The following is a 12,199-nucleotide window of genomic DNA, read 5'->3' on the forward strand; positions in this document are numbered from 1 at the left end:
AATGTGGCCATAAGTAATTAGCTTTAGGTTGTCTATCTTTGAACACCAAGCTTCCACAAAACAGTCTTTCCCTGTTGCCCTGTAGAAAGGTTCAAAGGAGAACTTTTAATCATGTTACTGTCCTGTGTCCATCCCTAAAGGAATCACTGTGGCTAAGGAAAAGGGGTCATTCATTGGTCAGGATTAAATCACATACCCACTCTCACTGGGTGGTAGATGGCGCTCTAAATGACAAATGTGTCACATGTGAGGGAAGAGGAGTTTTCCCCAACTCGGAGTAGGATGAGACCAGAAGAAAAGGTGCAGGGGAAAAATAGCAGCTGTATGTGCCTCAGGGCAACCTCTGCTCAGAGCTCTGTAGCCTACAGATCGCTCTGGAAGGTGCACTTGTCTGGTGGTAAGTTCAGGGCCCTTAGTTTTCTTGATAGTTTTTTTCCCCTTCATGTTTGGTCCCTTTGGTCTAGTAGGTCACTATTTGATATGAGTGCCATAATGGGCTGTTCCATTTCAGTTCTAAAGACGTTACACAGTGCAGTTCTAACATGAACTTCTTGATAGCCTTTAAGGGGTCAATGGAATTCTGGGAGATGCCCAATCATTAATCCAAACTTCTTAGAATTTTATCCTAGTATGATCATTTAGTTTAATACTTCTGGAAGGAAAACTCACAGATGAAATGTTAGTCTGAACGGAATATGTTTAAGATATTATTTATTTTTAAGATATTTACCTTAAAGAAAAATAAAAGAATGACCAGGAAGCATCATTTTTAAAGACTACAAATCACCTTCCTTTGCATTTGACCTTGCAACATCTTCTAAAACAGGTTTGCTAATCTCCTCTCTTACAGATGAAGAAATTGAGGCTTCTAGGAATCAATGACGTGCCCAAGATTACACAGTGCTTTAGACAGGATTTCAGGATTTCGCCTCTGAGTCTCATAACTTTAAATACCACCCTCTAACTCTCTACTGCCTCCCTGATGCCTTAAGACATTTTTTAGGAGAAAGAACACATTCTACTGGAAATAATCAGAGGGAAGGTCTGGAAGTAAACATGAGCCATAACTGAGCTTTTCATTCTGTTACCTAAATGAGTGATGGGAAGCTCAGGCGGGAGGATGACACTCATACAGTTTACGCACCCCCAAGTTCACTCCTGAATTGTTAGGACAATCTTGTTTGAACTCCCAGACAAGTGAGAAATTAAAAGCAGACAGTGACGACTCTGTTTTGTTAACTTGGTGCCTTTTAAATTAACCGGACCTTTCAAGTGCTGCTTTAGATTAAAAGTGGCTAATTGGATAAAGGGAGCAGAGCCACTCAGCTGGATGGATAGTATTGTAAAAGCTCAGACTGAGTTACAGAAAAGGAACGCACAAGAATAATTTTTACGATAATGTTTTAATTATAAAGTGAAGGCAAATTCCTCCACTCTATTCCAATCCGAGGACAAGGTAATATGTCACCGCGGCGCTGAAAAGCATACAGGCTGATAGATAGTTAGGTCCTTTTATTTTAAGGCAGGCTTGAAGGCAAAAACTTTCTAGTGCCCAAACCCTTCACGATTAAAAAAATTTTTTTTTCTTTTAAAGGATTTGGCGTGGCCTCGCAAATATCTGCACAGGGAGTAGGGCTGACGGTAGGAGAGCAAGGCTGAGGCCATTCTTATTAATATTAAATAGCCACGTCCGTATCCTTGAAGCAAGAGAGGAGAGAGGAGGGAGAGGAGCTGCTGACATTGACAATGAATCCAAACAGGAGTTGCAATAGCGGTGTCCACCACGTTGCCTCTGCCCCCGCCTGGCCTTCTGGGAGTTGTAGTTTTCACGGGAGCGGCTCCCCTGGAAAACCGGGAACGCCCCGTCCGGACCGAACTACAGATCCCAGGCTGCGCGCGGCCGCCCGCCCCTCCCTCCCGGGTGCGAGTGTAAACTCGCCGCGCCGGGGCGGGTGGCCGCGCGCGGGCAAGCGGGCTGAGCTGGGCACTGCGCGGGGGCACACCGCTCGGGGGACCCAGGCCCCGCCACCTTCCCTCCGTCCCAGGCTCTGTTCTCACTTTTGAGCAGTGGAAGGACGGGAAGCGGGAGCCATGCAGTCGGAATCGGGGATCGTGCCGGATTTCGAAGTCGGGGAGGAGTTTCACGAAGAGCCCAAAACCTATTACGAACTCAAAAGTCAACCTCTGAAGAGCAGGTGAGTGGTGACAGCTGGAGGGAGGCGCGGAGCGCGGCTGGGGGCCCCGTGCCCCACACCGTGGGGCGAGGAAAGCCGGTCGTCCGGGCTCTGGGACAAGGACCCCGTGTCCTTGCCCGGGGGCAGAGGGCGAACTGCCCCCGCAGTTGGGGGGCCGCGTCCGCCCGGGCTGTGCGCCTCCGGGGGCTCAGTTCAAGTGCGCTGCGGGGGCGTCCCAGGCAGCCTACCACCGCCGGCCCAGGTGAGGGGTCCCTGGGCACGGCATACTGGCCGCTGAGACCGGGTGGGGGCAGGGGAGCGACCGGGCGAGCAGGTGGGGGAGGAGGAGCGCGGGAACCGGACGCTGTCCCGGTGGGAAGGAGAAAAAAAGAGTTTCTAGTGAACCTCTTTTCTGAAGATCCCGGCGGGCTGAGTACTCGGAGAGGGAGTGCTTGGGGTGGATTGAAACGCGGCGTTGATGGAAGCAATTAATTCGTTTGTGTCGCCTCCTTGGAGTCGGGCTCCTCTGGGAAAGTCCGCCCCTGGCCGCCTCCAGGTGATGTTTCCCGGAGCCCCGCCTCTCACCTTGCCCACCGGGGCACGGCGGCGCGGGCGGGTCGGGGGCAGCGGGTGGGCGTGTCACCTCGTTCAGATTAAACAACTCCCTGGGCAATAGAGTCCCATTCAAATCCAGGCCTTCCCTGGAGGGGAAAAAAAAAACCCTCGTAACTGGAGGGTATTGGGACAGACCTGCTTGGTAGGGCCCCTGCTTGGCAGCGACACGCGTTTAATTTTCAGGGGAGTTCAAAAACTTTTTGGAGAGAAGTGAAGACACCCGCTGGTCTGGCGCCCCACCACCTCTAGTGCCCATTTCTTATGCTACCTCCGTTCCCACTCCGTTCTGTCGGAACGGGTTGGGTATCTTTCTTTCTCTGTCCGGGGCCGCTCCAGACATTTCCCGTGTTTACGAAGAGGGACATGGTCATTGGAGGTTGTGATAGTAGAGAAGGGTTTATGTCCACCCCTCTCAGTTCTGAAATAAGGTGAAGCTATAGCTGGAGGGTTAAGCAGTGCTTCTGCACACCCACCTCAAACCTTCCTGCCTGCCCCTCACGTGGGTAAAGTCAGGGTGAACGGACCTGGCTGGCAGAGGGGGAGGAGGGTTCAGTAATCAGGGTGAATGAAGAGAAGGACAACTGGCCGGGGGGTGAAGTAGTACATAGTCCAGTCTTTGCTTCTGGGGTGCACGGGGCTCCTGTTTGCTCTAGCCGCAGGCAGAGCCAGGTTTGTTTCCTTCGGGGCTGCGTCAGGACTCTGAGTCCAAGTTGGGGAAGAAAACCTGGGAACTGCGTATCCACTTCCCGGGGTTGCTGAAGCAGCCTCTTTGCAGTCGCTTCACAGTGATTGGAAGGAAATGCAGTTAGATGCCTACAAGCAGCCTTTAGTTGATGGTTTCTCTTCATAATGGCTGTTTTGTGTGTGAGAGGAGATTGTGTGTGTTGGGGGTGGGGGTTTTGAGTAATATTGTGTGAAGGGTATTGTTGGTTATGCTCATTGGGGCTTTATGTGCATTCGGCTGAAGGGACCAGTGTTTTACTGAGCAGTCTCTGCTTTTGCTTCTATAAGCAAATGCTTACATGGCCAGAATGAGGGAGTGAGTGTTTGAGTGTGTGTCTGTAGTCCTGAAAGAAATGAATTAACCGGACTGTTTGGAACATTTTTGATGGGAGCTGATACATAACATTAAATGAGTTTGAGAGAGTGAGGAAAATACCATCTGGAAAAACCCAAATGAGTGCCATGAAACTCATGTTGAAGGATTTGGGCCTGTTCTTTTTCAGAGTCGGCAAAAAATTACTTGCAAGGGTGAGCGTCCTCGGTAGCTAGCTAGCATGTGTAAGGAAAAATGTGGCTACGTGGGAAGCAATGGCTTCACACGTTGAAGCTAGAAACAGGTGCGGGACAGAACCGGTATGGAGAGGAATGCTAAATTAAAAAAGTTGTTGTAAAACTTGTCTGTGGAGCAGACACATGCTCTTTGAAATAAACCAGTTAAATAAAATCTGTGAATAAATATATGGGGTTGGCAAAATTTCCCTATACTGTTTTCCACAGTTGTCTAACTTATTGTCATCGGCATCTGTTGTGTGACTTTAAAAGGGCTACATGTTGTTGGGGGCCTCCTCATGGCTTTTTGTCTGAAGTCTTTGCCAGGGTATCTCCCTTCTTGTAAGTCTTGGTTGGAAAAAGTAGAATTTGAAAGGTCAAGACTGCTGTAGCCATTTCGTCTCTCAGTATACTCCCTAGATCGTCTCTTGGAGTTGAAAATATGTTCAGAATCTGCCCACCTCTCGGCAGGTCCCCTGCCACCACTTTGGTCCAAGTCCTCACCAGCCCGTGCCAGGGTTATTGCGGTAGCCTCTTGCTTTCTACTGTTACCCCTTCTGGTGGATTTTCTATGTGACAGCCACAATGTTCCTGTTAAAATTGGTTCTCAGGCAGGATAGATATCGCTGCCCTCCCCATGGGTCATTTGACAATGTCTGGAGAGATTTTTGGTTGTCAGAATGGAAGGGTGTTGGTACTGGTCTTTAGTACATAGAGCCCTGAGATGCTGCTAAACTTTCTGTAATGGACAAGATAGCAACAGAGAATTATCTGGCCCTAAACTGTCACCGCTGAGGCTGAGAAACTGTGGCTCAAAACGTGCCACATCATGTCGTTCTCTGCTTAAAACTCTCCAGTGGCTCCTAGTTTCAGTAACACTCGAGATCCTTTAAACGGCAAAAGGCAGCCTGTATGGTCAAGTTCCCTGTCAGCTTCCTTGCTGTCCCGGAACACTCCGGGCTCCTCCACCGTAAGGCCTTTGTATGTTGTATTTGGCTGGCGCCTCTGCCTGGACCATCCTTTGCCCAGAGAGCCACAGGGCTCACCACCTCACCAACTTCAGGTCTTTTAATATTCCTAGCAGGCCTACCTTGACCTCACTAGGTACAGTCACTATCCCTCCAGACTCTCATCTTCCTTGCCCTGTACTATTTTTTCCATTGTACTTCTATTATAACCGACTCTCATTTCTACTATGTTTATAATAGGTTCCTCCACGCTAGACTGCCAGCTTCAAGGGAGCAGAGATTTCTGTCTGTTCCTTGTTTACTGTTGTGTCCCTAGAGTCTAGAGCAGAGTTTCTCAACCTCAGTGCAATTGACATTTCATGCTGGATTACCCTTTGTTGTGGGCACTGTCCCGGCCATTGCAGGATGTTGACCAGCACCCCTGGCCTCCGTCTACTAGAGGCCACTAGCGCCCTACTCCCAATTGTGACATCCAGAAACGTCTCTAGACACTGCCAAATGTCCCTGAAGGGTACAGTCACGCCTGCTTAGAACAATTAGCCTTGAACATTGCCTGGCACGGGAATGATTTGTTGTTTGAACAGGTGTTGCTTTCTCCCTTAGGAGTCCACCCAGGACGGGGTGCTTGGTTCTGATTTTGCCTTCAACCTGGCGGCCTTTTAAAGTAGGTATCCATCAGGGTCTCTCCAAAAGTGGAGATTATATATTCTTCATTTGGGCTGAGCTCGGATGTGCAGGTGTTTCATGAGGAAAGACACGTTTTCATTCCTAACCGAGACCTCCTGGCCTTTAGGAGTGTGAGGCTGCTGGAATTAGATCACGTGACCCTCCTTTTGGTCATAGTCACTGGCAAATCTGCAGTGGAGGAAGACACACGATGAGGAAAGGTTCTAATGAAGAATTGTTTGCAGTGTGGTTCCCCCAGCAAGATTTTTGAAGCCTCTGTGTGTTCTCCTGGGAATGAGCTCTGAATGGTGGGCGGCAGGGGATATGTGCCGAATTTCAAGGGTGAACCCAGAATTCACACGCTGATGCAGTCACATCAGGGAAACAAATGTGGAGCTGTTAAATGAGCTCCTATCAGTGTAGGCACTCTCTCTAGGTCTTTGGGACCTGAAAACAGCATTTTATTTTATTAAAAAAAATTTTTTTAAGTTTATTTATTTTTGAGACAGAGAGAGAGCATGAACAGGGGAGGGGCAGAGAGAGAGGGAGACACAGAATCGGAAGCAGGCTCCAGGCTCTGAGCCATCAGCCCAGAGCCCGACACGGGGCTCGAACTCACGGACCACGAGATCATGACCTGAGCTGAAGTCGGACGCTTAACTGACTGAGCCACCCAGGCGCCCCTGAAAACAGCATTTTAAAACATGTTAGCCTCTGTCAGGTTTATGGTCCTCTTATTCGATTGACTGGGTGCACAATTCTGTGGCTTTGTACTTGCTAATGCCCTTTTCCTGGACAGACTTCAAACTTGGCCTAATCTAGTTCCAGTTTCTTCTGTCAGAATTTTAGTTATGTTTCAGATAACTGTTGTTTAACTTCCTGCAAATTAGAAATGGGAATGAGGGCAAGTCTTGGGTTTATTATGGCAGGACAGGATACAGTGGTGGTTTCCGAAAGCTGATTCCTGGAGACATGTGTGAAGTTTTCACAGGTTTGTGGTGAATGAGAAAGACAACAACTGTTGTGTCACACGTGCACATACACGTGTTTCGGGATAAGGCCACTGCCATTTCTTGGATTTATTCTGAGAGTTTCTCTCCTGTCTTCGTAGTAAAACTACCCTTTCTTTTATGAAATGATAATCCATTCTTGGCAAAACACAGCTGTCAATCTTTTACTGGTTTCTGAGAGTTTTCTTGATTTTTCTGCCAGTCCAGTCTGCAGGGAATTGCCAGCATTATTCTGGCATCACTGTCCCCAGCTAGCTGAGACCTTAGGCAGGCTGGGTCTAACTAACTTTAGTTTCCTCATCTGACAAATGGCGGCCTGTGTCCTAAGGGTCTTAGGAACATTCACTGTCACGTTGACTGTGGAAGAGTATTAGCCTGGTGCCTGGCCCATAGTAAGGGTTCAGTAAAATGTTAGCAAGTGGTGTTCTTGGTGTTATTTCTTTATTACTTAACAGTGAGTCCTGACATTCCATGAAGCATTTGCATGTGGTTGTCCTTGGCTTTCTATCTTAAGGCCAGGGTTGTTCGTGAACAACAACCGATCTCCTAATGAATACTACTGCCACCTAATGTTTAGATTTTTTTTTTTTTTTTTTTTTTACATTTTATATTTTTGATCCAACCCATAAAAATTTATGCCGGTTAAAAAAAAAAAAGCAATTGTGGCTTCAGTACCTACAGAAAACTTCATATTCAACATGTGTCTGTTGAGCCCTGTGCAAATTGCTTGTGTAAATTAATACCAGTAAACGTAGCTTACATCTATTGAGCATGCATCACGTGTCAGTGCCTATTCTACGTGTTTTTATGTGTGTGAACTTAATATTTGCACACCTGTGAGAGATGATAATGATAAGTAACAACATTAATGATCTTAATTATATTTTTAAAACGGGTAATTCTTAATGCCGTGCTTACTACCTGCCAGGACCGAGTCTGAATATTTTACTTGTGTTAATTCAGTTAGTTTTCACATCCACCCTGGGTGTCTGTGCTTTTATTATTCTTATTTTCCAGAGGAAGAAACCGAGGCATAACAAGTAGATGGGCCCAGGTTTAACCTGAGGCCATCTGGTTCTAGCCCCAGGCTCTTGTCCACTAGCCTGTACCTCCGTGTAAAAGGCACTGTGCACGACAGCAGAAATGGAGAGGAACATCATTCTGCATCTTTTCCAGAACTCTCAGTGGGTGGAGCACCTGGGGGGCTCCATCCGTTACGTGTCTGGCTTCAGCTCAGGTGATGATCTCACAGTTCATGAGTTTGAGCCCTGCATCCGGCTCACTGCTGTCAGCACCAGGCCTGCGTCGGATCCTCTGTCTCCCTCTCTCTCTGCCCTTCCCTGGCTTGTTCTCTCTCTCCAAATAAATAAACAAACTTAACTTAAAAAAAAAGTCTCAGTGGGTGAAGGAAAGAACACATGGATCCAGCTAACCATGCAAGACAGAGTGTGACCTCGTGGGAAGGTGGGCATCAACAGTGGCCATTTCCTAGAGGACGGGAAATAGGAGGCCAGTTTTGTGAACGAGCAGGGCTCTATGAGTTTGGCCTGGAAGTTCAAGTAATACTCAAGCATATTTCTCTATAACATTAAATAAGATGTTAGACACCCTGGAGGACATATCCTAAAATAGACTTCTGGGGGTTTTGGTTGCCTTTTAAATGTTTAAGCAGACTCTCAGACCTTCCTCACGGTCTGGGAGCTCCTGGTGGTGTTAGAGACCAGATGCACGTGAACAGGTTCAGAGGGGGCCGTCCTGAAGTGCTGTGCCCAGGGCTCTGTCACTTAACTGTGACGTGTGTGTTTGAGACACTTAGCTTCGAGTAGCCTCAATTTCCTTACCTGTAAAATGGGGCCAACATACTATTGGTAGAAGTTTTAATTTTTTAAAAAAAAATTTAACGTTTATTTATTCTTGAGAGGTGCGAGCAGAGGAGGGGCAGAGAGAGAGGGAGACACAGAATCCGAAGCAGTCTCCAGGCCCTGAGCTGTCAGTGCAGAGCCCGAGGCGGTCTTGAACTCACAAACCATGAGATCAGGACCTGAGCCAAAGTCGGATGCTTAACTGACTGAGGCACCCCTATTGGTAGAAGTTTTGAACTGGAAATAGAATCTGTAAAAGTGCTTTACAGAGTGCCTAGCACACATCAGTAATAAAACTCCTTCTTTTCTACTTTACCACGGTAATTTTTTCCTTCCTCATAACAATAACTAAGAGGCAATCTCCGAAGCAAAAGAGGCAAGATCGAGGTGCCTCATGCTGGCAGATGTTCAACTCTTCTTATGCAAATTAGTTTTGTGGTATGATTAGATGGAAAATTTGATTAAAGTGGATTCTAAGTGTTGGTTCTGTGTGTTATTGGAGATTTCCCTTTCCTGAGTCCTATTTATAGCATTTATTTAAGCGTGTGTGTGTGTGTGTGTGTGTGTGTGTGTGTGTGTGTGTTTAATTCCCTTTGAGTTCTGCGGTGCAGTTTGCACAGGCTGATGTTTATATCTGCTCCAGTTGTGCAAGAAGTGGAAAATATCCTTTTTTTAGAACAGGTCACATGTGCTTACTGTCAGGAATAGGACCTCAGTGTAAAAAAATGTATCTTGGGACAAATCAAAGTTACTAAATTTCTCCCTCCAACTGCTTTGTTTCAGAACTGGCAGTATTAGGATAAATAATAGGAAAAAAAAAACCTACTCGGCTATTTTTTTTTGTCATTTTTCAAGGACAATAAGCAAGAATTTCACTTGTTTTGTGTGTGTGTGTGTGTGTGTGTGTGTGTGTATGTGTATGTGTGTTTGCGTGTTTTAAATATAAAATGTACTTTGCTGTTATGTCCATCTCATCAAAGTAAATTGTAAAAATATGTTTGACTGCTCTCCAAATACACATAATTTGGAGAAAATAATCAAGAAGGTGGGTCAAAGATATTAAATGCTGTTACTACAGGCTTTTGATATTGTAAAGTCAAGTTTGCAGTTTATACGGAGGTTTTTGTGAGTCAAGTGAACATTGTGTACTCGAGGTAGGGCAAGAGGGAGTCATGCAGTCTGAGTCTTGATGGAGGCAGATGGAGGCTGAGGGCAGGGAGCCGTGTAAGCAGGTCTGGGTCTCTTTTCCAGTTCCTTCCCCCCTGCCTGCGCTCTCTGTTCTTCAGGATTTGGGGAGAGGCCTGGGCTCCTCATTTCTCTAGGTTGCTTCTTAAATGTGGCTCCCTTAATTCTTTGCTACATCATTGCCTCCTGTGGCCCTCTATGCATGCCACAGAGAATAGAGTACGCCTTTGTGGTGTCCACACGAGACATCTGTCTTGAGATTCAGAACCATGAGGTTTTTGTCTTCAAGTGCCTAAATTCCCAGGGTTCTCAAGCCCTGTTGCAGATGGTAACCCATTGGCTGTTTTCCACCTGAGTTGGAAGTTGAGCCAGGGGGAGGAGTGGAGTAAAGGTGAGAGAAAAACCCATAGGGAAGTAAGTAAATGGTACCTCAGAATCATGAGGGCCCTGGTATCCTCCCCAAGGTGCATCGAAAACATCCCTCGGTCACTTTTAGCAGGGGCAGTAGAGCTTTGGGTCAGAAGGACCTGGATTTATTTGTGTTTTTTTTCCTTTTTCCCTTCTCTCCCTCCTTTCTCTCTCTTCTCACAGCAGTTATTTATTAAGCGCCTCTGGTATGTCAGGCTCTGTGCTGGCCAGAGGGGATCAAAGGTAGAACCAGATAGGCAAGGTTCCCACTACCATGGTGCATCCATGTTGGAGATGCGAACACAGTTAATGATGTGCCAAATAAATGCACAATATAATTTTTGTTGCTGAAGAGGGAGTAATTGATACAGTGTGATTAGGAAACACAGGGGCTTTTTAGAATGGGTCTGATATCAGGAATCACCTCATGGAGGAGGTGATTTTGAGGCAAGGCTTGAATGCCTGAAATAAGTGTGCAAATCTTGGTGCTTCCCCTCCCTAGCTGTATGACTTTGGACCAGTTGCCCAATTTCTTTGAATCTCAGTTCCTTCTTTTGTAAAATGGGGCAATAACTACCTTATAAGGCTGCTGTGAAGATAAAAAGTATCGCTTGTAAAGCATCCAACATTAGGCTTTACCTTATAGGTGCTCAGGGAGATGCATTGGACGGGTTTAAGGTCATAAATTGAATAGTGGAGAAAAATACAGACGTTAATCTTCCCTGCAACTGTTTATAACTTGGTTTTAAGTGTTTTCCTAATGTTGAGTGAGTCAGAGATTTATGGTTGTCTTTATAAACCTACCCTCAGACTGAAAGTGGAGATGGGTCTTGTTCTTTTTATTATCCTTTTTTTTCCCCTCCGGGATCGTCTTACTTGAGTCGTCCCCTTGCTCTTCTCACTGTTGTCACATTGAGATTATTCATGTTTGACCATGCTTTCACGTAGGAATAGTTTCTGGCTGGGTTTTGAAGTAATATTTGGTATATAGGACAAGTCCAAGGGCTCTTGGAGAAAAACGCAGAGCTTAAGATTCATTTAAGAAAATACACACGCGTACCACAACCAACTCTTCTGGAACTCCTGACTCGCAGTCCTGTGTTTCGACCCCTAGATCATGCTTCCTGTCCACACTGAGGTGAAAGGAGCCTCTCCTCCCACACAGCACCTCACAGCTTTGGTCAGTGTTGACATCTACAGGCAATAGCGTGTGTTTTTAATTCAGCAACTTAAAACGAAAATCTTCAAAGCTTTTGAATTCCAGTAGCTGCGTTCTTTGATTCAAGTACCCATGGAGTGGTGACTTTTAAAAGGAAAACTCCTGGGTCATGTGAGAACAAATATTTTAAATCCAAATGCAACGACTTACAAGTCTGTGGAGTAACTGGTAGAATCCTGTTCTTCTATAAGAAAATTGTGGGTTGTTGAGCAACTTCAGGAAGGCATGTGTAGCCTTCACCCTCTCCACCCCCACCCCTTCCCCACGGTGGGATAACTTGCTGAATCATTCACATGCATTTGTCTGTTTTCCTATGTGATCAAGGGCAGAATGGGAAAAGTGGTGGTCGCCGCTGTTGGGCATGCGTAACTTGTTTTTGTAGAACACGTTTTCTCTCTAGGAGGCTTAACTTGCGTCAGTGAGAAGAAGGTTTGAAGCACGGAGGATTCATTTATCCTGATGGCTGACATTATATATGAAATTATGGGCTGACAGATAGGACTGCTATGTTGACTTCAGTACCTTTATTATAAAATGTTCCTAGGTACTAACTGGTTTCAAGAAGTATGTTTTTCAGAACATACCTTTTATTTTTCTAACTGGAGATTTGAACGTTGGTGGAAAGAAAAGGAAAGGTGATTTTCCTGATTAACTTGGAACCTAGCACAGTCCTCACAGAGCCTACCAGAGGACCTCAATGAGATATGGCCATGCTGTTCGTCTTGCATGCATCTGTCCCAAGCAGCTGGAGGTAGTACTCTAAAATTGAGTCTGTGAACAGACACACAGATATTGTAACAATCCCTTCTCCATCAAAAGA

The 12,199-nt window shown here is 46.1% G+C and overlaps 1 protein-coding gene across 5 annotated transcripts in view; it reads left to right on the forward strand.

Annotated features, from left to right (window-relative positions):
* Positions 1-1,957: 1,957 nt before the first annotated feature.
* MITF (melanocyte inducing transcription factor) overlaps positions 1,958-12,199 on the forward strand; it is a 225,370-nt gene continuing 215,128 nt past the window's right edge. For all 5 annotated transcript variants that reach the window (XM_047850199.1, XM_047850201.1, XM_047850204.1 and 2 more), the window contains exon 1: positions 1,958-2,195. In XM_047850199.1, coding sequence (XP_047706155.1) covers positions 2,092-2,195 — 104 coding nt within the window. In that variant the 5' untranslated portion in view covers positions 1,958-2,091. The remainder of the gene's footprint in view (positions 2,196-12,199) is intronic.

This window comes from Prionailurus viverrinus, chromosome A2 (assembly GCF_022837055.1).
Source record: "Prionailurus viverrinus isolate Anna chromosome A2, UM_Priviv_1.0, whole genome shotgun sequence".
Classification (NCBI taxonomy): Eukaryota; Metazoa; Chordata; class Mammalia; order Carnivora; family Felidae; genus Prionailurus; species Prionailurus viverrinus.